General features: G+C 37.3%; 1 protein-coding gene across 14 annotated transcripts in view; it reads right to left on the reverse strand.

Moving 5' to 3' along the window:
- The window catches only part of BBS9 (Bardet-Biedl syndrome 9), a 289,008-nt gene that overhangs the window by 113,269 nt on the left and 148,644 nt on the right, over positions 1-27,095 (reverse strand). For all 14 annotated transcript variants that reach the window (XR_014578910.1, XM_083822113.1, XM_083822115.1 and 11 more), the window contains one exon: positions 15,980-16,162. Coding sequence is in view for 13 of the 14 variants with exons in the window: in XM_083822113.1 (XP_083678239.1) it covers positions 15,980-16,162 (183 nt within the window). In the remaining variant the exon portion in view is untranslated. The remainder of the gene's footprint in view (positions 1-15,979; positions 16,163-27,095) is intronic.

The raw sequence follows: 27,095 nt of genomic DNA on the forward strand, positions 1-27,095 counted from the left end.
AGTAAGTGGTTCTCTTTGCAAATGCTAGTTCACTTTGTGATGCTTAATATAGGAAATGTAAATAATAGGTCAACGTAATCAACTATTTTACCACTCAAAATTAGACTGATGGAAACATCCTTCTTATATGAAAGCAAAACAAAAGGCAACATAAAGTAAATATGTAAATACCACCCCCTACAAAAGTATTTAGCTTGGAGATGATAACTACAAGGTTTGAAAGGATATGAGGTTAATGAGTTAATGATTTAGCCTGCAAATGAAAGAAACATTGTTCTAAGCACCACAAGATTTTTGATAGGGGAATGTTTAGAAAACAATACAAACCAAAGATAGTTTTTGCTGTGGTTGTGAGGTGAATATTTTGACCTAGAAGTCTGCTTATTTCACCAAATACATAGACAGGATGGGAAGTTATTGGAATCGTTGTTGTGCCTTTTACTCTGGTTGAAGACTTTCAAGCTTGTTTGCGCAGAAGTCTAACAACAAAGACTTTCAGAGCCAGTTCCATTCTTATGCTAGGTAATACAGAAGAGCAGCAGCACCTCAAAGAATGCTTGCTGATACTGAAAGCCCACTATGACTAAAAATAGTCATATTTTACTAAAAGGTTAGATATAGTCATTTTCATGGCTATTTCTCCTATCTACAGAAATCTGTTTACAGCAGAGCTTGCTGCTAAATCCCTTCGTAAGTCTAAAGTCAAATAAAATTCACTCAAAACTCTCAACAGAAAACATTTTAGACAGGAAAGTGCAGCATCACTGTAGGAAGAACAGATCAAAATAAATGATAATACTGGTTAGAGCACAGTTTCTCCAACCTGGAAATAACCTGGACAGGGTTTCTGGATGGGGAAGCAGAGTGTGCTACATGGAGCAGAGCTCAAGATGTAAGTGGAAGGAAGTGGCTGCTGTAAGAGTTCAGAAACAGTGTAGGGCTGAGGACATTCCAGGGAAAGGATCTAGAGGACAATGTGCTAAGGAGGGAAGACAAAAAAAAAAAAAAGTGTCTGTTGGGAGATTAATTCAAGAAGAACAACTGCTTTATGGAATTAACAGATCTCGGGGACTGTAAAAATCGAGACAGCTATAAGTTAATACTAGCTGCCTTAAGTGTAAATAAATCATTCTAATGGCACATCAGCCAACAGTGAATAAGACTGCTCATAGTTGTCCTCAGGAGCCAGACTTTACCTTGAAAGTCTTTATCACTATTAATGTTATTATTCCTAAGGTAAGAGCCATTTTCGGGTTATCTATTAATTTATCCTAGAGTGATAGCCAAGACAGTACTGAAAAGAATGCAAATGCAATGTAAATACCGCAAAAACTATGCAAAACTGTTACAAGTCAAATTACAGGAATTCTTACAGCTGTTAACTCAGAAATTTGCCTAGCTAAATCTTATTTCTTGATTTTAGTCACAATAATGATTTCATCAGCTCTCAAAAACGTTAGAATACTTGGAAACTCACCTTACTGAATGAAAGAAAACCTTGGCATTTATGCTTATCTAAATAGTAAAAATCAGTCTTGTATACCTGGAAGTCTTAATATATCAGTCCTATATCCTAATTCACGAGAAACACTAGCCATATCTCTCTCAACATTTTGATTTCACAGTGATTTAGAAAGTTATCTTAGTGTTACACACACAAACTTTACAAATCACTAATCCAGGGCTACTGAACTGGAACTCTCCAACACAGGCCATCAGCAGCTTTTGCCAGGAATTTGCCATGTTACCAGTCATCCTATCTCACACTCTTTAAGCATATCCTACATTTCGAATGTGTCTATTTGTTTCTTGAACAGCAGATAACAGCTACAGCATCCATGACGATGTGCCTGTTCTGCCAGAACAAGAGCTGACAAGATGTTTCCTTGTGTGTGTCCCTGGAAAAGGCTGTATCTATGTCACTTCTGGAAAAAAAAAATGCATGAAGAATATTACTGAAATCTTAACATATTAACTTTGAAGGCACAGTCTCATGAGACAATGCATTTTTTAAGATCCATATAAATTGGTTAAGGAATTATCCTTGTAATATAAAATCAGTTTTCTTCTTCAACATTGTGCATTTAAAATGACATTCAAAGTTTATACTAGAATTGTCTAGAATTTACTTTTGTTAAAAAATAACATGGACAAAAAATTATACTACTTATTATACTATACAACAACAACAAACACCACTAGAATATGTAAGAGCAGGGAAATAGTAAAATCCTACAGACTAGTGGGATTTTTCAAATCTGATGAAAATCCAGACAAATGACTCAAGCTTAAATACATTCCAAACCTATTAAACACATAAGAGGAACATTTGTGGTTAACACACAATAGAAAAAGAAGCAACCAAAGTTCTTGTATTTATTCTGCTCTCTTTAATCATATCTTCCTTTGATCAAATATTATACATAATATCGATAAGGTTATTTACTAATTTGATTTTTATTGGCATAGAAAACAATTAAATTCTAATAGGAATTTCCAGAATTCTGAAAGCAATATCAAGCTGAGGATATAGCTGAACATCCAAAACAGAAAAAAATGAAGAAACTTAAAAAGACACTTAAATTCTAGAAGTTACAAACAGCAGGTGACTCAATTTCATTTTAATTCAAGGGAAGACAATTTTAAGCAGAAAAGCATCCTTATTTGTCATATAGTTATTCTGGAGTTTTAACTTACTGTGAAGAGATGCATTATAAATACATAAACCTTACCAAGAATTTGGACACATCACACAAAGAAATAATCCCTACTTAAATATATATATGTATATTTTACTAAAAACACAAGGGATAAAATACATGCAAAAACTGTGAACATACAAGGTAACATCTGAATACCTCTGACCACAAGATATCATCTCCTGAATAATCAATCTCTGTAGGGATCATGATGCATCAGATATTTAAGGTATAAAAAATTAAAGAATCTATGAAGAATGACAGATAGAAAAGTTTAGAAAGAAATCAAATAATACAGGAAATTGTATGAGACCTCTTAAAATATTTATTAAACTAGTCTAAGTTTTTGATTATAGCACAAAAGCTCTGTGCAGAGCTATTAAATGCCATATTAACAACTATTCGCGATAGCCACTGTCAGCTTCTAATTCAAATAGTAATATCGAACTGCATTAGAAGACTGCAATTATAACAGATTTTTCAAAAATCATTTGTGAATAAATTGGTTTGGAGTATTTTTTTATTGTTGTTTGGCTTGGGTTTTTTGTTTGTTTTTGCAGTCTGTCATACATACATTTGTCATTTCTGCACTACTGTGCTGTAATAGCAACTGATAGCAGGAACAGCGCCTTTACCTGTTCAGTATCAGAATATTTACTTAATAGAAATTCCTGCAGCATGAACAACTCTCTACAAGAACTGCTCATTTTGAGTTTTGCTTGGTAAATGCATATTGATATCCTATGGCAACTTCACCTGAAAAAATAGAGTACGTAAATCTTTATGATAGATTCTTTCCTGAAAAATACACTTTCTGTTTAAAAGTTTATTACTCCTCTGGTATTTTTGCCCTCTGAAGCACAATCCATAAACCACTGAACTCTTCTGCACAAAACAGAAGACTAAGAGTTTGGGGAAAATTCTATTGTATGGATTTTATTATTATTATTATTTTTGTCTTAAATCTGGATTTATTAAAATCTCTTTCCATAATGTCTTCTTCAGGTATGGAAGGAAAGCTGAAACACTTTTTTCCAAGCTGAAGCCTTGGAAATTTAAAACAGTATTTTTGAAGCTATCTTAGAGCATATGCAGTATTTGCCTTTTAAGAACAGTGGTCCTAAATGAACATTTTACAAAGGATCTTCTGGAAATATAATGCAGAAAATCAGAAGTATTAAAGGAGTGGATGTTTCAGGAATCTAGCAAACTGAGGGATACTCAACAAAGGTTCTGAAAGCTGCATTCGATGATGACTATGATTCAAGTTATTTTAAAATATTTTTCAAGTACAATCCTGAAGAAAGTCCTGTTTACAGAAGCAAATTATGATTATTACCAGTTGTAGGATTTTAGTATACTGACAAAACTGCATCCTTTAGGATAGGATGTTCTTCACTCACACAGAAAGACTTCCAAAATAACCTTAGAATTAGGTCAGAGTAAGAATGGGATTAGAGCAGTATTTATCTCCCAGCTTTTTATCTCCCCTCCCCAGATTTCCTGTAGGCCCCCTTTAGGTACTGGAAGGCTGCTATAAGGTCTCCCCAGAGCCTTCTCCAAGCTGTACCCCAACTCCCTCAGCCTGTCTTTGTAGGACAGGTGATTCACCTCCTGGACCATCCTCATAGCCTGAAACTGTCTCACATCTCATAAAAACAGAACAATACAGAGTGTATACTAAAACCTTCTTTCTATTATTTTATCTTTGGACAACAGTGAAAATTATGAAGATCTTTAAGGCAGAGCAGGTGTTTGTAAAAGCAAAAAGGGTACGTTTTCCAACAGATAAATTCTTACCATCTAGTTACACACTTATTCCTCTAGTAATGGTAATTTGTCATAACACAAATACATCACATTTGGAAGCATGAATGTTCACACACATCACGTGTTTCTGTAGAAGCCCTTCCTAAATCCTGAAAATCCTTTTTTTTTTTTAGGGTTTTCTCTGTGTGTGTACGTGCGTGTGTTCACAATCTTCTGTTTTGAGACTTAAATCCTTATAACTACTGGCCCTTTTCTGGGAACTGATGAAAGAAACTCTTGTATGTACAATGCATGAATGGAGTGGTTTGGCTTCCTTGTACCCAGCTTCAGAAGTATGTTGTTTTGCTTTTTAACACTGAAATCATCTAACACTTCATCTTTCCTTTCCTTTCCTTAAAAACTTTTCACCAGTTACCTAGATAAACCAAGGTGCTCTTCGGGTTTTTGCAGATGCTGTCAAAGCTGTCTGCAGGCTTGCAAACACACTAGAAGTCATGCATCTTCCAGAAGTATTCTATACATCCAACAGTAAGTCTGCCATAAGTGAAGTTTACAACCCCAGTGAGATTCAGCAAGATAATTTTTGATACAGGGAAGAGAAATTGAGTTTTGTTATTCTTGCTCTGGATGAAGAAAAAAAAAGTTGCAGAAAGATGCTAAAATGTCATTGTATCTCAACAAATCTTTTATTTTTGTATCAGTGATATCCTTGGGGAGGAGATTCTTTCTCTTCTCCTACTATAGTATCTTTTATTAGGTTGTCACTGTAAGATGCTATAGAAGCCTGACTAATGAGTTTGTGTTCCTGAAAGACATGAAATACAAAAGCACAGCCTCTCATATATTTTAGTTCTGAAAGAAACGCAACCTGATAGAAAGTTTATTGTTCCCTATTTAAATTCTTGTAGTACCTCAGATCCACTCACTGATAATTTGAAATTCATTGGTATTGCTTCAAATTGTGGAATTTCTCCAAAATTGCAGAGGTGAGGACAAGGAGGTTAGTGACAAAGTGGATTCATGTGTTTACTTGGATATCCAACTTTCAAGCTTATTCAAGAATTAACTTTTTTTGTTGTTCCTTGAAACAGCAGCTTGGGAAAAGTCATGAATTCCTCCATTGTTGATATGGTCATGCCATAGGATAAAATACCAGGTTTACTTTTGATGTACCAAAACTATTTTAGCTCTATCGATGTCTCACTTCATTGGAAAAACCTGGAGAAGATGGCTGAAGAATGATGTCATTTTAACGTTCCTTGAATCTGAACTGGCCTGTCACTGTAATCCTAAAACAAAGTGTCTCACCATCTGTGCAGGTATGAGAGAATACTGGTATATCATTGTTAATCTAGGAAATTGAGACACAGAACCTTATCATTAACTGAAAGAAAATACTTTCATCTGCTAATTTGTAAATCATAGTAAAACAAAAAAAATGGCGCAGATTTTTTTCTGGGATGTTTTAACAAGATGTAAGATTTACATGACACATCTTCTCATGCTACCTAGTAATATCTTTCCTAATTCGAGAAGACAGATTACACAACATGAAAATGTGTAATAAATAAATAAATAAATAAAGGTTATCTAATAATGCCCAAAAAAATTATTTGGGGGGGGGGAGGGGGAATACATAGTTAGATATTACTGCTTTTGGTTTTGAAGTTGTTGATGGGTGTTCTTGGTTCTAATTCACAATCATAATGCATCAAAGATAGGATGGTTCAGTGATTAGGTCTTGATATACCCTCTTATTAATATTTGTGACTGTCAGCTATCTGAGGGAAATAATGTATTTTGCTGCATATCGTTATGGCATATGTTCAATATAAATCTAGAGCTTCATAAGATTATTGGGAGTATCTCCATCTTATTTTCTGAGAAAGTGATATGATACACTGCTGGCTTTTTTTTGTTTTGTTTTTAATTCAGGTATTATAATAATACTGCTGTTTTTGTTTTTTTTTTTTTAATTCAGATATTATATTAATATAGCACTGAATTATTTTTAAAGCAGTAATACAATATTCTTCATCACATAGCAAGAGTCTGCAGGTCTTTCAATTTGGATACCAAGAGAATCCTCTCATGACAATCTGCTTCTTTAAAAGAAACATCCCAAAAGAAAGATACACTGATTTTATATATTTTATATATATATATATATATATATATATATTTTAGTGTTAAGACTTTTTGGTGAACAACATTACCATAATCACCATAATGCACTACTCTTGTCATTAAGCAGTTTAGATGACAACTGATCTGTAATTCTGGTATGCAGCACATATTCAGTAATTATTACTACACTAAAATATTTCAGCTTCTCTCTGTACCTGAGCTAGATAGATAACACTTCCTGAACAAAGAGAAAATTTAGATGTTCGCATCACAGTATTACATAGAGAAAGATTTCTAATAACAGAAGCTCATTTAATCAATCACACAAAGGGCATGTCTCTTGGGACAACTGCAGTACTTCGCACAATATCCCAGTTAATTTTAAAGGAGAGAATACATATGCTGGAGCCAAACTAATCACACGGTTCTGCCTAGACTAATTTACACAAAGAAATAAGATAAGCCCACTGAAGTTTAACTTCAATATCTCTGAAATATAGAAGAATAAAGACACTGATAGATTGTTAGGTAAATTAATTCTAAAAGCGAACTTCTTATTTTTCATAATACATCTATCAGATATGTCAGATTCTCCCTTAATGTAAGGTTTATACCTAGCACGAATGCTTGTTCTGAGGTTTGATACAAGGGAATATAATTAAACTAGACAAGAATACAGTGATCCTTTCTGTCCTTAAAAAGTTTACAATTCATAACACATATCAAATCCCGTATCTGAACAATTCTTTAATTTTGTGCCATCTAGTTTTTTTTGTTGCTGTTTAGAAACTATATTCTTACTAGAAGTAAGCTTTAAAAAAAATCAAGAATAAAAAGCTTACGTCCCCTTCTTGCAAAATCTGGAAGTGACAAAATAAGATTTGGAAATACAATTGGACATAGCTGCTAGTCCTTTGAGGTGTAAAGCAAAGATTCATTGATTTTTTTAACACATAAATAGGCTTAACTGATCACACTAAACCTTTCTTTTCAAAACCAACAAGAATTTGCACTTTTTCTATTCTACCCATAGAATTCCCTGTGAAAAATAAACTCAGCTACAGGCAAGAATCACTTGCCAATTGTATACCTTGCCTCCAATTTTTTGCTGTTTGCCATAACATAATTTTCTTACTAAATAAAATTAACTGCAGGAAGAAAATAATACACAAACATCTAGAGGAATTGTGATAGTGCTTAAAAAATGTTGAGACTACCACCTCACTCTTCAAATCATCTCTTTCCCTTAAATTACTTACCACAAATATTTGATCTTTTGTTTCTAGACCTTATAAATTTCACAAGTAATCAATCCATTTGAAACCCTGCTTTTAAAGGGACCACAAATAAAAGCAAAGTAAAAATGGTTACCCAACAAATTGCACTACTTTAGTGGCTTTACAACTCCATGTCTTTCCCTCCACCTACTCTAACTGTCTCTGATGTAGCCTGGTCCCCCTGAAAGCAGTGGTCTGCTCAGCACTCTAACTCCCAAGTGAAAACACAAAAACGAAGAGGGCTGGAAGAAGATCCATTCCCTTACTTCTTTCATTCTCTAAGTTAAGTCACACATACATACCTGAGCAAAAGACATTGATAGGATCCAGGTACCGTGACTCCATTTTTAACCCCTGTACTGTACCTTTCCTGCCCATGGAGGAGTGAGAAATCTCATTCCTTCATCTTTCCCTCACTTGAGACTCTTATGTTGCCCTCAACCAAAACTAAGCTTCAGACAGGTTGACTTTCTTTTTATCTACTGAAAATTATGATTTTTAGCAAGAAAAGCTTGAGGTTCCTTCCCTTTATTTTAGTGATTACAGGTTGAAAAGCCACTAACATTTTGTTTCCACTCTTACTGGACTTCGATACTTGACCATATTTGAACGGTCTTTCTGAATAATACTGTTAAGTGGCTTTGCTTTCAGTAAGTAAAAGACTTGTTCACTAATTTTGATTTTTTTTAAATGATAGATAGCCATCATTTAATATATTTTTCCAATCTGGAAAGAAAGGAAACAAATTTCACATGCTTCTCCCCCTAAAATTACTTATTTTCAGATGCATTAACCATTTGGTTTCTGTACAGAAGAAGGGGAGAAAAGGGTATCTGCTATGAATTTGTCTGTTAAAAAAAAAAGAATTTGATACAACTATACGGGAATCTAGTTCCAAATTACCACTTGTCACTGCCTAACAGCTTGTGTTTTGTTTCTGCTGTTTTTTGTTTTGTTTGTTGTTTTTGGTTTGGTTTGATTGTGTCTTTTTTGGGTGGGAGGAAGGGTTGGTTGGTTGTTTAAAAGAAACAGAAAAAGTATTTACAAAGTATTTACAAATGATAAGTTGTGCTAGCACACTGTAAACAATATAATTTAAAATATTTCAGCCCACTTTAAAATATTTCTGTTACATAGCTGAAGATTTGCATTCCAAATATGGCTAAAAAGAACAAGGAGAGTATAGAAAATATGAGATACGTTAAAAAAAATATCTATTCCAGGTGTATTCTACCATGATTAAGACCCAGTTTGGTTTATACTTTAATTACAAAAATTATTGAAAAGTAACAATTTAATAGAAATTCTAAAAATTAGATCTCATGAAAACTTCTCTCCCCAACAATGTAATTATCAGCTCAAAGCTTCAACAGTTCTAAACATTAATTAACAATTTCAAGAAAAAAGTTGGATACCATTAGTTTTGACAGAATTAAACCTCTAGGAATTACAGAATTAATCTTTTCTTTAATCTTGAAAACTTTCAGTCAATAAAGGATTCTTTCCCCAAATTGCAATTTTCTTGAGAACTCTGCAATAAAACCTATCTACTACCATGCATAAAACATAGCAGACTACCTAGCTTTTCCACATTACCAATCTTTTCTTTTTCTAGTGGTTTACGTTCATATAGTCTTCTTACAGAAAGCATAGAGCCTTTTGATACTAACTCTGATGACTCTTCCAAGACACTCTGTGATTTTCTTATGACACCTTCTCTTTTTCATCATTGCCTGTAAGTGTACTTTTCTACTTTATCTATCAACACTGTAAAAAAGTAAATGTGGAGTCATTAACTTAAGTTTATTAAACTTAGATCACAGCGTCACTTAAACACACACATTTTAACCACAGGCATGTTTTTTCCTGCCCAATTTACAACTTCAGTAGGAAATTAAGATAGAATACAGACATTTACTTGGTTGCTCTGAAGCCAAGCCTAAATAAAAGCAGATGAAAGTGTACTTCGATGATAGTTTATAGTTATTATTAACTATAGCATCACAAATGTGAGGATAACAAGAAAGGGATGATTCTGAGCAATGAAAAGCATTTATGATATTACTTGGTAACACCATGAGAACTATGAAAATATTTATTCTTGAGTGAAGTTGATAGCTATATTGATGGTTATAGTGCTGAGGATCCGCCATCAGTTCTAAAATTAGAATGTTAATATTGACAGACATTTTCTCTCCTTGTAACATATTAAACAAAGAAAGTATTAATAGTTTAATAATCAGACATCTGAGCCAGTCAATCCAAACACCATGCAACTATTATATCAAAACTGTCATGTAGCATGAACTCCTTGAACGCTTTAAGTTAGTCTGGATAAATTCCTTCCCTTCCAAAAATGATTTTTGATTGTAAACATACACTCTATCACAAACTAATTTTTGAAAACTCCCTCAATATAACAGAGCTTGGTAAAAGGGTAATGACTGAAAAACATCCCTTTAGTAATCCAATGGTTGCCAGCGCCTACTTTAAGTTAATGACAAATATGCTAGTCTTGGAAAACAGTCAGCAACTCTCCTAAGAAAAATGAATTGTAGAATAAAATTTCTGATAAATCATTAATATTATTAGAGTGATCATAGCTTCTTTTGTCTCCAAAACAATTTTGTCAGATATTTCAATAGATAATAAAACCCACATAGGACTCTAAATTGGTATACTTTTTAAAGTGTAGTTTGCACGGAATTGTAACACTATGCTCTGAAACTGACAATATACATTTCTGTATTTTGAATATGGGTTTAATTTTAGTCCTGCAATAGTAACAAAGTAGATCGGGACAAAACTGCAGCTAAGTTCCTTGACAGATTAGCTCCTTATTTATCCCATTGGACAACAGCAAAGACTCAAGAAACCTCATGCAATTTCTGATGTTATGCTTCTCAGACTCTTCAGTGATTCTTCCATGAATTTTACAAACAGGGAATGTCCTCATATTTCCAGTATTAAACAAATGCAACACTTTTAGTCAGTTTAAACAAAGAAATACTATTTAGATGTTAGTTAGAAATTTATTGCTGGAAACAAAATGTATGACACTAAATATCTGTTACTCACAGAATTTACATTTAAGCTATTAGAAAATGCAAGAAAAAAGGGAAAAAGAAAGGTATTTTCAGAAACCTAAGGACCTTATCCTCTAAATACAAGAGAAGAGACCAAGATTTCATTTTAAACAACTATTTTGAAAGCTTGTAGTATTTGCTTTATCTTTGTAGACAAGAAAATGAGATTTTACATGTTCTTAAAAGTTTATAGCAACAGAAAATTTATTTTAAAATAGTGACAATAGGAACTCAAAACACCTCTTTTTATTTGCTAAATATCTAACCAGAGTGGCGGAAAGGTCTAGAAAACAAGATGCAATCTTTTCTAAAAGGAATGGCATGTATGAGAATAATGTTGATGTTATGGTCAGAGAAGCATTTTGTTTTACAGTAAAAGTATATTCTAAACATTTCCCTTTGTTTAAAAAAAAAATAACACAACATTTTCATAGTTTACTGTTCACAAAGCAGAAAATATTCTGGAGAGGTACACTGCATCCAAACTGTCTTCTAACACATTCCATCCAAATAAAAATACAGCAAACTACTGTGCAGAATTGTTTGAGTAAATAAAAAATCCTTTAGAGTACTTTATTTCACTACAGTTCCACTCAACTGCTTGTAAGGAAACATGAACACTAGCTAGGAGCTTCTGTCCATAAATACTGTTGGTATGTCAGATTTCCCTCTTCCCTCCCCTGCTTAATTATACTTCTCCTTAAATTACATTCAGATTTCTGTGGTTCCATAACAACTTCAATGGCATGTATTTCAATATTTTGTAAAGGTTTCATTACCCATTTCCAGTCATTGCTGGTTTACATTTTTCATCCTGGCTGCTCTGCAGGATGCACATCTTAACAATATTTATGTGGGGTGTTACAGCTTTAATATGGAATATTGTGAACTACTATACTGAAACCACATTGAGTTATATATTAAAGTGATATCTTGTATTATATGATACACAACAGATTTCCCCATGATTTATCAAAAGATGTGTCAAAAAGCAATGTGATGTCTGATGGCAAAATAAAAGGGAGTCATGCAAATAATAGTTGTTTGGGCTTTTATGAGATTGATGTGAACCTTCCTGCAATTCTATTCATAAGAATACATACACCCCAGTTGTGCAGCTTGATTTACAGGTCTAAGTGAGCCAAAAGTCCAAAGCAAATCTCATCAAAACTGTTTTGCTTCGCCTGCTTGTCCTGGTTTCAGTTAGGACAGGATCATGGGTCAATATCATGTGAAGTACCAAAACATACTTTTTTTTCCCCACACAGTTGAAACTGTAGATAATGCGAAGTTCACTTAGATCTTCGCACAGACTTTCCAAATGACAATAAACCATTTTAAGTGTTCAAGGTACGTATTAAAATCTTAGCTCACTGTACATTGCAAAAACCCTACACAGAGCAGTAAAGATAGTGTACTTAGATTTTTTTTTCTTATACATAATTCATCTATGAAAACAGTTATGCAATATATTTTAAATTTTGAATACCTAAAAGAAACATTGAGAAGTGTAAGTACCACTACAGCTTGTTTCTCTTGTAAGTTTAAATACTGTTTAAGTACTTTAATCTAGAACCCAGTGGAAAGACTATACTTGAAACTAACTGGACATTGACTCTAGTTCTTATAAGTTTAAAACATTCCTTAATTTCACTAAAGCAGTATGATGAGCTGGGGACCTTATATCAAGACAGAATGCGGCAGTCTTTTTACATATATATACATGCACACAGACTGTTCTCCAGATTTTGCACATAATCTCACACAGTCATACCAATTACATGAGAGAAAAATTTGCAAGATACCTACACAATGTAGGACTATCTATGCATGGTTTGGAAAATATAAGCAAGTTATCTTTATATAGTACTTTATTGGGATCATTTTCACCCACTACATATACAAGTGTAAAAACACTGAAAACAAAGTATGGCCAACACTTAATTAATAGATTCAATACACCATATTACTGTGCGTACTTGTCTATTACAGTTATCATATTGGAATGTGTGCATGTGAATACACAAGCATGTACTTATATTACATAGCATTTGTATTAGTGTCTTTAAAAAAATAGAATTATTCTGTTAGTACTAACAACTAGACAGAAGCTAAGACAAGCTAAACTTAAGCAAGAAAATCTTACTTGGCTTGATAAGGAAGGATTGGTTGAATAGGAATTAACTGCTATTACATATATGCCAACACAATCATTGGTCACAGCCAACATGTGATCACGAGGGGACCGTCCTGTTGAGCAAACTTAATTTCCTTTTATGACAAGGTCACCTACTGAGGTGACCAAGTCAATTGATGTAAATCTGAAATCTTTTTGGAATTCAGCAAAGCTTACAATACCATTTTTCATACTATCTTTCTGGACAAAATGCCCAGCATACAGCTACATAGATAGGTGAACACAGTAGGTGAACAATTGGCTTAAGAGCTGGAAGGAACCCACAAGGATCATTGAGTCCAAGACAGGTCAGGCTCAAAGGGCTATGGTAAATGGAGTAACATCAAATTAGTGGCCAGTCACTAGTGGGGTTCAGCAAGGCTCCATTTAGGGGCAGTGCCCTTCAATGTTCTTATAAATGATCTGGATGCAGGACTTGAATATATATTAAGTTTGCATACAACACTAAATTAGAAAAAGCTGTTGACTCCCTTGAGGGTAGAGAGGTCTTTCAGAGACATCTTGAGGCTGGAGAGCAGCCACATGGAAAAGGATCTGAGGGTTTTGGTCGATGTCAAGTTGAATATGACTCAACGGTGTGCCCTGGCAGCCAAAAGGGCCAACCATGTCCAGCCAAAAGGGCCAACCGTGTCCTGGGGCACATCAAGCATGGCATTGCTAGACAGTTGAGGGAAGGGACTGTCCCACTCTGATCTGTACCATTGCAGCCTCAGCTCCAGAACAGTGTGCAGTTTTGGGTGGCACAATGTGAGAAAGGCATAAAACTACTAGAGAGTGCCCAAAGGACGGCTACAAAGATGGTGAATGATTTAGAGGGCAAGATGTACGAGGAGCAGTTGAAATCACCTGGATTGTTCAGCCCAGAGAATAATAGACTGAGTCTCACTCATGGTGGCGTGCAGCTTCCTCACGAGGGGAATGGAGGGGCAGGCACTGAGCTCTCCTGTCTGGGGACAGCAACAGGACCCAAGGGTATGGCCTGGAGCTGCGACAGGGGAGGCTCAGGCTGGTTATTAGGGAAAGGTTCTGCACCGAGAGGGTGGTTGGGCACTGGGACAGGCTCCCCGGGGAAGGAGTAATGGCACTGAGTCTGTCAGAGTTCTAGAAGTGTTTGGAGAATACTTTCAGACATAGGGTTTGAATTTTAGGTGGTCCTGTGTGGAGCCAGGAAGCTGAAATCAATGATCCTTGTGTGTCCATTCTAACTCAGGATATTGTAAGATTCCGGGATTTTGTGATGTGAAGGTGGATACTAAGCAACTATAGATACTACCTATACTACCATCTATGTAGATACAGATACTACCAGAAAGCAAATTCATCACTGTAGTGATATACTAATACTTATATACTAAGAGTATAGCAATAACTGACAATAGTAGTGATTACAAGTAGTAGAAAGACACATCATGATAGTAAAAATCAGTTAATGTGACATTGGAGCAAAGCTCCAACCCCTTTTAGGAGGAAAAAATAAATAAATAAATAACACTAAAAGGCAACGCGAACACTAGGAAAAGAGAATCACACATAGTGCAGGAAGCATCTCAGAGGAAAGAAGCTACATTTAGTGTAAAAATCAGGCTCTTTTTATACCAATGAGACATAAGAGGGTGTAGGACACCACAACTTCAGCTAACCGAGAGAGGACAGAGGTGGCGGGCACATGTGGGAGACTCAAGGATGGGAAGTCACTTGGGGGACAGGAAATCATCATGGGAATGGGAAAGCCTGGGTAATGGGAGAAGGCATAAAGGTAACCATGCCTCAACGAGAAAAAGGCTGACAGAAAAAGTCTCCTGAACCTGGGGCAGAAGCAAATGCCTGCCGGCCTGAAAAGTGCCAGCCTGGGAGCCGTACCACAGGATGCAGTGCTTCAGGAGCGGACTGCTCCAGCATGGGCTGCTCTTCACGGGCTGCACTTCAGATACTGCATGGGCTCTCCACATGCTGCAGCCTCCTTCAGGCTGCATCCTCTTACTCTTGCGCTGGTCCTCAACAGGCTGCAACATGGCGATCTGCTCCAACACATAACACAGGCTACAAGTGGACAGCCTACTTCACCATGTTCCTCTCCACAGCCAGTAGTGGAACTGCTCTGGCACCTGGAGCATCTCCTGCCTCCTCCTTCACTGACCTTGGTGTCTGCAAGGCTGTTCCTCTCACATTTCCTCAGTCCTGTCACCCATATGCTGTGTGCAGCATTTTGGAGTCTTTTTTAAATATGTTAGCACAGAAGTGCCACCACTGTGCATGGAAGTGCCAGCCTCGGCCAGCAGAGGTTCCCTTTTGGAGCTACCTGGAACTGGATCTTCTCTGAAACGGAGCAGCTCTTGGTCTTTTACCACAGAAGTCACCCATGCGGCCCCCACACTACTGAAATGTTGCCACATAAACCCAAAACAGATGCTGGGATATGATGTTGGTACTTGAGGCTGGGAGATGAGGCAGCAACAATGAGGCTGCAACATGACAGTGAGATGTGAGGCTGGGACATGAGGCTGCAAGCTGAATGAGTGCATTCAGAGAGCAACAGACATTTTACGGCTGGCCAGGGCCATCAGCAAGCGCAAGCATCTGTGGCGTGGCTGTGACTGCACCATTAAGCAAGATGTTCTATGATTCTAGACTATCTTCTCATGAACCCTTCTGTTACTTAGTTCTACTTTTCTAATTCACTGTGAAACCGTACAGGTTGCATTACACACCTACTTGATCACTTCAAAGAACCATCTTCAACAAAGAGCACAGACAAACATGTAAATTTAAGCTCTTAAACTCTTTTAAATATGCATTTTTCAAGTAATTCTTAGAGATTCTTACCAGCTCTTGTGTATCTTCTGCTAATGGCAAAAATGCAGCTTCCATAATAGCAATTTGGTCAGCGTTGAGTTTCTGCCACAGACTGATCAGCATAATCACCAGATGGGTGGCACTTTTCAACTTTGTAAATGCCTGGAACATGTTGGCTTGATTTTTTTCTGCTGCATCTGCTAGAGCTATTACCTGCAAAAATTACAAACTTCTGTTAAGTATAATTTCTACCATCCATGAACACTCAACACTGAAATTACATTTGGCACACTCTTCTTTTTTTTGTAGAATATCCTGAGGAATTCTGTCTTCCATAAACAAAAACCACAGAGTATTACGTGAGTTATCATTTATCTAGATTTTTCCTTTGCATACCCAAGGTCATTTCAAGTACAGATGGCAATATAATTAATCTATCTAGTACTGCAACCAATGTAGAAAGGATTCTGTTTAGTGTGTATTCTTAAGACATTCCTGATATTGATCCTCATCATGCCACATAACACAGGATAACCAACTAACTTTCAGGTTTATACCACACAACGCTAATCCCTGTATGACCAGCAAGCCTACTGTATTAATCAAAAGCAATACATTGATTTTATTCCACTAAAAATGCAATATATTATTATTTCCACATGAGAGCCATCTGTAACTTTATTAATTCCCAGATCTCTCCATGTTTTGCACTAGTTGTTTCAGCATTTATGTCAAAAAGTAAACACTATGGATCGTGTTTATGACAGCAATACTGCTTTAACATAACTGCCATAGATTTTGAAAGAATTTTTAAAATAAAGTAAAATGGCAGATTCATCTCTTGTAAGATGGTAGGATAGTTTGACTGAGTACTTCAAGATGGTGGGAAAAGCAGAAGAGCTATTATATGACATTTTACTCATTTCAGAAACAACATGTCATTGTAGATAATACTGTCGACTCACAGCATTATGAATCACAGAATTACAGAGTTGAAGGGTTTGGAAGCGACCTCAAGAGATCATTGGGTCCAACCCCCCTGCCAAAGCAGGTTCCTTAGAGCAGGCTGCCCAGGTAGGCGTCCAGATGGGTCTTGAATATCTCCAGAGAAGGAGACTCCACAACCTCCCTGGGCAGCCTGTTCCAGTGCTCCGTCACCCTCATCGTGAAGTTTTTTGCATATTGGTGCGGAACTTCCTGTGCTCCATTTCATGGCCATTGCCCCTTGTCCTGTCCCCACAAACCACTGAAAAGAGGTTGGCCAAAGCCTTCTGTCTCCCACACTTCAGGTATTTATAAACATTAATAAGATCCCCCCTCAGTCTTCTTTTCTCAAGGCTGAACAGACCCAGGTCTCTCAGCCTTTCCTCAGAGGGAAGATGCTCCAGGCCCCATATCATCTTTATGGCCCTCTGCTGGACTCTTTCTAGCAGATCCCTGTCTTTTTTGTACCGGGGAGCCCAGAACTGGACACAGTACTCCAGGTGAGGCCTGACCAGGGCAGAGTAGAGGGGGAGGATCATCTCCCTTGACCTGCTGGCCACGTTCCTTTTAATGCATGCCAGGATCCCATTGGCCCTCTTGGCCACCAGGGCACATTGCTGGCTCATGGTCAACTTGTCATCCACTGTGACCCCCAGGTCCTTCTCCTCAGAGCTCCTCGCCAACAGGTCTCCCCCCAGCATGTACTGATACATCCAGTTGTTCCTTCCCAGGTGCAGAACTCTACACTTGCTCTTACTAAACCTCATTTGGTTTCTTCCTGCCCTTCTCTCCAGCCGGTCCAGATCTCGCTGAATGGCAGCACAGCCTTCTGGCGTGTCAGTCACTCCTCCCAGCTTCGTGTCATCGGCGAACTTGCTGAGGGCAGACACTACTCCCTTGTCAAGATCGTCGACGGAGATGTTGAACAGAACCGGACCCAGTACCGACCCCTGGGGAACGCCGCTAGTCACAGGTCTCCACCCAGACTCTGCACCGCCGATCACCACACTTTGAGCTCAGCCGGTCAACCAGTTCTCAACGCACCTTACTGTCTACTCATCTATACCACACTTTCACAGCTTTTCTAGCAGGATGTCGTGGGAGACAGTAACAAAAGCCTTGCTAAAATCAAGGTAGATAACATCCACTGCTCTCCCCCCGTCTACCCAGCTGGTGATGCAATCATAGAAGGCAACGAGGTTGGTCTAGCACGACGTCCCCTTGGTGAATCCATGCTGACTACTCCTCATAACATTCTTCTCTTCCAATTGCTTGGAGATGGCATCCAGCACAAGCTGTTCCAACACCTTTCGAGGGACAGAGGTGAGACTGACTGGTCTGTAGTTTCCTAGATCCTCTTTCTTGCCCTTCCTGAAAACCGGAGTGACATTGGCTATCCTCCAGGCTTCAGGCACCTCTCCTGTGTTCTCCAGGACCTTTCAAAGATGATAGAGAGTGGTTCGGCAATCACCTCTGCCAACTCACTTAGCACACGTGGATGCATCCCATCGGGGCCCATGGATTTGTGTACGTTGATCCCACTCAGACGCTCCCGAACCACTCCCTCATCAACCAGGGGGAGCTCTCCATTTCCCAGACCCTTTCTCCTCCCTCCAGGGTCCAGGGTCCAGGAGTCCTGGGGGGGGGGGGGGGGGGGAGGGAGGGAGTCCTTGAAGCAAAGACTGAAGCAAAGAAAGCATTCAGTATCTCCGCCTTCTCGGCATCTCCCATTACCAGGACACCCCCCTCGTTCAGCAAGGGACCCACATTATCCCTAGTCTTCCTTTTACCGTTTACATACTTAAAAAGACCCTTCTTATTATCCTTTATCTCTTTTGCAAGCCTCATTTCTAGATGGGCTTTAGCCTTCCTCATCGCGTCCCTGGAGGCCCGGACAACACTTCTATACTCCTCCCAAGAGGACAGGCCCTTTTTCCACATTTCATAGACCTTCCTCTCCCTTTTGATTTTGTTGATGAGTTCCTTGCTCATCCACGTGGATTTCCTGCCCCCCTTCCCCAATTTCCTACTCTTAGAGGTGAAAAAGGACGTTTTTGAAAAACATTGCTAAGAATCCCTTCTTTCTTGAAACACAATGGTTAGACATTTTTGTCACTACTGAAAAGCAAAGACGAAAGTGATTTCAATATTCAATTGCTATAATTTCAATATGTCAACAATGGATTTGCCAGGGTACTTGCACTGAATTACTTCAACTACAGGAAAGGAACAAGGGTTAGTGGCTTGTCCAAGGGTGGGAGCACAACTTAAGAGACCTGTTCTCTTGAATGACACCAGATCTTAGTGTTGCCCAAATAATGGCTAGCAGCAATACACATTGTCTTCGCTGTCATTTAAATCAACACAAAACACTTCCCCTGAACCACTTTCCCCTTTTTATTTATCTGCAAAATAAAGTAGTATGTGCTTGACTGGAGTTGTGAAAGGCCTCATAAATGCAGTTAAATTTTAATTAGTATTACATTATTATTATTATTATATTTAATTAGTATTACAACAGAATTTACATCGTAAAATTTGCAGAGCTGGATCCATTAACATTTGGCAACAGTAAGAAAATGAAAATACTATACAACGCAATTTCAGCCTGGAAACGAAGCCAACCAGCTGTTAGCATTTGGTGGAGGAAAACTATTTTTAAATCTGCAACACTGGCATTAGAGATGTGTGTGTTCCCTCAAAGTTCCCATGTGACTGGGAAGATAAAGGCAACAGAGAATTTCGGGGAACTATAAATATCACAGAATCACAGAATCGTCTAGGTTGGAAGAGACCTCCAAGATCATCTAGTCCAACCTCTGCCCTAACACTAACAAGTCCTACACTAAACCATATCACTAAGGGCTACATCTAAACGTCTTTTAAAGACCTCCAGAGGCATTTCAAACAAAATGAGTTGATAACTTTTGTTTTGGATTGTAAAATGTAGCATTTCCAAATAAAATGGAGAACCCACAGAACACTTATGAATCCAAACACTACATAAATCAGAGCTGAGTAACAAGAAAGGAAAACAAAATACCACCTAACCATAGTACGCTATGCTGGGTTAGAAACTGGCTGGATAGCCGGGCCCAGAGAGTTGTGGTGAATGGAGTCAAATCTGGTTGGAGGCTGGTCACAAGTGGAGTCCCCCAGGGCTCGGTACTGGGGCCGGTCCTCTTTAATATCTTTATCGATGATCAGGATGAGGGGATCGGTTGCACCCTCAGTAAGTTTGCAGATGACACCAAGCTAAGTGCGTGTGTCGATCTGCTCGAGGGCAGGAAGGCTCTGCAGGAGGATCTGGATAGGCTGGACCGATGGGCTGAGGCCAACTGTATGAAGTTCAACAAGGCCAAGTGCCGGGTCCTGCACCTGGGGCGCAACAACCCCAAGCAGAGCTACAGGCTGGAGGATGAGTGGCTGGAAAGCTGCCTGGCAGAGAAGGACCTGGGAGTATTGGTTGATAGTTGGCTGAATATGAGCCAGCAGTGTGCCCAGGTGGCCAAGAAGGCCAACAGCATCCTGGCCTGTATAAGAAGCAGTGTGGCCAGCAGGTCTAGGGAAGTGATTGTGCCCCTGTACTCGGCTCTGGTGAGGCCGCACCTCGAGTACTGTGTTCAGTTTTGGGCCCCTCGCTACAGGAAGGACATGGAGGTGCTCGAGAGAGTCCAGAGAAGGGCGACCAAGCTGGTGAGGGGTCTGGAGAACAAGTCTTACGAGGAGCGGCTGAGGGAGCTGGGCTTGTTCAGCCTGGAGAAGAGGAGGCTCAGGGGAGACCTCATCGCTCTCTACAGTTACCTTAAAGGAGGCTGTAGAGAGGTGGGGGTTGGTCTGTTCTCCCACGTGCCTGGTGACAGGATGAGGGGGAATGGGCGAAAGTTGCGACAGGGGAGTTTTAGGTTGGATGTTAGGAAGTACTTCTTTACCGAAAGGGTTATTAAGCATTGGAACGGGCTGCCCAGGGAGGTGGTGGAGTCACCATCCCTGGAGGTCTTTAAAAGACGTCTAGATGTAGAGCTTAGCGATATGGTTTAGTGGAGTACTTAGTGTTAGGTCGGAGGTTGGACCCGATGATCTTGAGGTCTCTTCCAACCTAGAAATCTGTGATACTGTGATAGTTAGGTGAAGTGGGAAATTAATCCCTAACAGTGAAAAACCATGTAACATACATCGCTTTGAGGAAAGCAATAGTATCACAGCCATGAGTCACCTGATGCAAACATGCCTGCATTACTTTTGCTCAGATGAAAAACCTGGTGTTCTGTCTGCCTCATGTTCTACATGAGGTACAGTTCCACAGTATGCTTGCTTTTCAGCAGTTAAGGGTGACAAAGCCGTGTGACAAATGCACCACTGCACAGTACCCTACATGAAGTTGTAACTGATCACTGTAACCGTTAATTGTGTGCATTAATCAGCTCAATCTTTCACAGAAGACAAACAGCAAGAGCAGACAGTCTCTGAACAATAAATTCAGAATTCTTGGAATTTGGAATAAAGGCAAGCTAAATGTATCCTCCTTTTGGATAAAACTCAGCTAATATCAGTAAGGCTGAAGGCAAATATTATTATGCTTGTGTGACAACTACCTGAACACCGCTAACACAAGAGGAAAAGGACACCTTCTAGACTGAGTCACTCATGAATTCCCAGATCATCTCTCACTCTGTCCTACACTTAAAACTTATATTGTACTGTATACCTCAGAAGCATAAATAAAGAAAAGTTACTACATGGTGTTTTACTTTAAGGAGTCTTCAGAATTTGCTTTCTTTCTATTTTAGTAATTATAAACAAAGGAGATGCTCACCTTTTGATAGGCTATAAAACAAATATGTCCCAGTACTCCCAAACAACACCTAATACAAAAAAAAAAACCTAAGTTGTTTTCAAAGCAGCCTCATAAATAAAAAATAAAAAATAACACCATACACACCAGAAAGAACAACTGTCAAAAAATATCTTTGGCATGAATTTTTACAGTTCAATGTGTTTAGTTAACATGTATTTTATTATCTTTGTAAACAGATCTATTAAAAATAAAAAGAAAAAAAAAAGAAAGGGAAAGGGGAAAGGAAATCTCTCCCTGTGTCTCTCACTTCTTCATGGGTTAGGTATAGAAATATATTGTAATTGGTGGTCCCAACTGTAGTTTAATGGCAAAGATTTTAGTCCAACTAAAAATTATCAAGTAACAAGTCTGTCTATATTGCATAAGCCCTATCATTGCTTAATAGACTTTTTCCTTTTCCTTTTTTCTTAAAAACAAAGTTGTCAAACAAAAAGAAAGCTAAAAAGCTAAAAAAAAAAGCTAAAAGACAAACTTCTTTCTTAAAGTAGGGGAAGACTGAAAGGTGGCTGAAAAAAAAAAAAGACCTAAGAGGTATAAAAATGTCTTGAAAGTACAGTATTTAATATATATCTTTACAACTGATCAAAAGTTGTTTTTCATTTGCAGCCTTTTTTGCTTAAATTTTTCTTACCAAATTCTCACTCTGTTTCAATACAACCATCTACAGCAAAGGACAGTTAAAAAGTTATTAATAGAAGTATGCTGTTAAATGGAAAGAGAACTAGACAAGAACTAGTCCCTAAATTAACATCATACTTTTAAAATATTTTTATTAAATTTCATATTCGCAGTTGGCAAAAGGTAGGCCTGAAATCCAGAAGCCTTTCTATGAGCTCTTGAGAACTTCACCCACCAACGCTATTAGCAAGATTCAATTACAGTAACTTCCAAATGCAGAACATTTCTCATGTTTTCAGCATAAAGTGCTCAAGCAGAAGGACTTCTTTCCATTCTTATTTCATTGCTAAGACAACCTTATAAGATGACAAAGCATTTGCAAAGTTTAAATTAAATTGAAAGGTGATTCAAGTTTTTAAAATAAATAAATTAATCCAATATTAGTGCAGTGTTTAACATCCAGCAGTAACTCTTCAAAATTAGTAATCCCATTTGAAAAAGTCTTGCAACATACCCACTCTTCTATATACAGAAAAGTTCCCTGAAGCAATAATGAACATAACTCTCCCACAATCATTCCAATAATATGAATATATATATATAGAAATACAATTCCAAAAATACAAAAGGCCTTATTAGCTGGCTATGAAATCTAAGAAAACTTTGAAAAAAAAAAGTAAAGGGTAAGAAATGAGCATGACGTTTCACACAGTTTTCTTTTGAGTGGGTAGTATATTTTCTTGGAGACCTGAATACCATAGGGACTGAAGACTCTCACAGGTTTTATGCCAGATTTCAAAATGGAGAACAGGAAATATGACTGACAATTTGTTTTTCTTTTTGAAAACAGCCAAGGAAAACATAACTGTTCACCACTGGTGAAGCTTTAGCCAACTGCTCTTATTCTCATTTATTTCTATCTCACAGGGTTCAGCTTCTAGCAAATTTGAAGCATCTTCATTTTCAGCAGAAATCAGTTTTGAAGACGGCAGAGATTTGGCATTTAAGGAAAAACAGGATATCTTTACATTTCATACATCATATTGAGGAGGGTCTTCTATGCAAAATTTGTTAAAACAGGAAAAATAGCACCAGAAGTGTAATTATTTTGAAATTGACATGGGGTGATGAATTATCAACACAATTATAATGTAGTAAACTAATCCACAGTAAACTAATCCATAACTATATTAAAGCTTCTATATCTAGCTTTAGAAGAAGGTTATTTCATAGTAAGGAAGAGTTATTCAAGCATAAACAGTGATCACAAGCTCACAGGTCTCTTCTGACAGTTGTTCTAAATTTAATATGGAATTATTTATTATAAGGTACATAATTGATCCAACCCCTTCAACTATTTTTTAAATAAAAGTAGATCCTCATAAAATAAGGCTTTAATGCACATAAAGCATAAAAACCAAAGCTGAATTCCCAAGATGACTACTTAGATATTCCTATTGTAACTGGACATTTAGTACTATTCTACTACACCGTTTCCTAGGTACATTTTTTTTTTTATTAAAAAAAAAAAAAGGAAATAAAATTCAGCAGCTAAAACTAAAACAAGAATATTTGTTTTGTGGTTTTAAGAGGTCTCCATCACATATCTTAGTTCACATGGAACAAGCCAGCATTTAAAGTCCTCTTTTTTTTTCCCCTCTTACAAGCCCTTTTGTTACCAGATGTTATGCAGTCATATACCAAAGCTAAGGCACCAGCAAAGCAAACCTTTAGAATGGATACGACAACATGATAGCAATCACATCAGTTTAAATAATAAAATCCTGAATATCCCTTATTCTGGGAGAAAACTATTTTCTTGCAGGCAATTCTCACAGCAGTTTACAAAGTAACCAAATGCTGATTAGCAGACCATCTCACTCAATGAGCATTGTGCACACAGCTTTTGACAAGTGACCAAAGCTTTATGGAATGCACGCAAAGATATCCATGTCAGATAGTGATCTTTATCAAGCACTCTGTCACCAGAAGGAATAATCATGTCACTCCCACAAGGAAGCACTTTACCATTGCAGCATTCCAACAGCACCGCAGTGCGTATGTCAGAGCGTGCATTAGGATCGAGTACCTCAGACCACAATTATCCCACACAGATATGAATGTCCCTGCTAGCACTAACCATGACCAAAGTTTTTGAAACTGTGACTTAGGCCCACCATGATGACAACAACGCACCAGTTCACATAGGCACCAAATATTGGACTTCCAAGTGAAGCCCAGCAACCCTGATCTGTAAAGAGAGCAGAGAGATGAAAGAGGTACATTATGAGCCATGGCTAGTTATCTGGATGCACTCAGCTACCCTGCAAAATGAGCATGAAATTACTGATCATCACAAGTAGTTACTACAGTGATCTGGAAACTATAACTCGTGTTAATTAAATACTCAAGATTGCAGGGGAAGTTGTTTGTTGTTATTTGTGTGTGTTTGTTGTTTCCTTCTATGTTAAATCCCCAACAGAATTATCACTAACAGCTCTACTGAACCTTTTTCTTACCTGGAACCTGCCAAGTAGCAATATCATCTACAAGCACAACACAGGTTACAGATTAAGACAGCAGACAAACATTCTTTGAAAGCCAAATGCATGCAGAGTCCTCTTTTGAGTCTCCACATATAATAAAGCTGAGATATAATACCTCATTTTAGGAATTGGTGACAATGATGTTAATAAGGACATAAAGTAGCTGTCTTTTCAACTATGCAAAGACATAATTGTATGACTATGGACAATTCAAAATAGGAAAAAAACTTTAACCTTCTCTTTTTCCTCTTTAGAAAACTCAGTAAGACAGGCTATAATTTTGTCTTCACAAGTTTATATTTCCCCAGCTTTTATCTGTACCAGTATACTCCATTTTTACCAGAAAGTTTTTTGAAGTTTATTGCAAAATATTTGGTGGGTTCACAACCCCAGCCACCTGAGTACAGTAAAAAAAGGTACTTGATTGTTAATACGTTTAAAAACAAATTAAAACCCTGATCAATCAATAACACCTTACTCCACAGGAAATCTCTATTTTTACTGGATAAAGTATCTAGACAAGCATTGCTAGCAAAATCCAAGCATGAAGAAAGACTTGGTTACCTCTACATTAGAGAAGTTTACGATCTAATTAAATAGAGCATATTCATATTCCCCTGGGTCTAAACATGTTACTCTTCATATAAAAATTAATGTTGAAAAATTTTCTATATTAACAATACATCACTTTGTTGCATCACTTTTGCCAGTTTACTGGTTTTATTTAAGCACTTCTTAGCATTTTATACTGCTACCCATCGTTATCTAAGCTTCCTTGTTTAAATCCACAGTAACAGAAAAGAAGAATTCCAGTATTTCTTCTGCCTAAATTAAGTTTAATTACTAAAGTATTTAAACTTGATTACTTGATTTTTCTCTCTTTGCTTGATTTTTTTAAAAGGAGTTTAGTGCTTTAAAAGCCAGATAAATTAGTATGGTTTATAAGAACACATAGAAACAAAACTATTTAAATACCTAACACCTCACCTGTTCCTGGTAGTCTATCCACAGGTAAATATTGCAGCCCATTTTTTCAGATGGGGAAAAAAATATTTCACGAAGGAATGCTACAAACATAGTATATTCCAAAATACATATGATACTTTCCAACACATTTAGAAGCCAATTCTACACTGTAAATCCAAATTTAGAAGGGGAGTTATAAAATTAGTAGCTTATCTGAGCAAAATATCATCTGGTACAAATTACTCAAAACCCCAAGAAGCCAATGAGTTACAATGCATCCTTTACTTACCCCTTCAAAACAAAAGTTCCATTTAAGCATAGCGATGTGCCAAATAACACACAGATATGTCAAAGAATCACTGATAGTCAATGAACATTGAAGAGAGTTTCACTGAGAAGCTGTGGTTGAACTGGCAGCAGTGTATTAAAAAAAAATACAGCCAAGCATTAGCTAAATGGAGACAGAGAGATGGAGAGCTTGGTTTGTATCACCAAATATATGGTATTAAGTAAAGATTAAAAAAATATTTTACAACAAAGAAACAAACTTTACACAGCAAAACCTCATGCTTAGTATATTAAATAAGCTGTGAACCAAAGCAAATGGTTTAAAAAACTAACAAGGGCCTCTGCCTGCAAGTTTTTCATTTTATTTCAGTCTAATGGGACCTGTGGATGGCCAGGAAATCAAGAGAGACCCATTAGGTCCTGCTTCTGCAAAAATTCACATACAGTGAAGCTCAGTGGACAAAATCAAAGCTTACTAAGGCTAGTGGGAATGCTGCATTGATCTAGCAAGGGCAGGATTTCATCCTTTTAAAGGGGACTACTTCTTAGCATGTTTAGCCACATGCACCCAGAGGAAAAAAAGTTTGCAGAATGTTAGATATCAAAGTAGTTTTAGAAATCTAGATAATATAATAGTTTTGAATAAATCCAGAAATTGTCGTTGCTTGTCGAAGCAATACAGTAAATCAAGTATCTCTCTCCTAAATCAGGCTTGCCTCACGCTTATGTTTTATTGTAAAAATTAAAAACAATAAACCTGCTGTTGACAAATCTTAGAAAGATTAATAAAAAAAATCCAATTAACACATAATATAGATATTTTTCTATTTGTATAGACAAACACAAAGCAATTCCAGCAAATTATGTTTTCAACACCTTTAAAGAT

The sequence above is a fragment of the Anser anser genome (genome assembly GCF_964211835.1).
Source record: "Anser anser genome assembly, chromosome: 2".
NCBI classification, from domain to species: Eukaryota; Metazoa; Chordata; class Aves; order Anseriformes; family Anatidae; genus Anser; species Anser anser.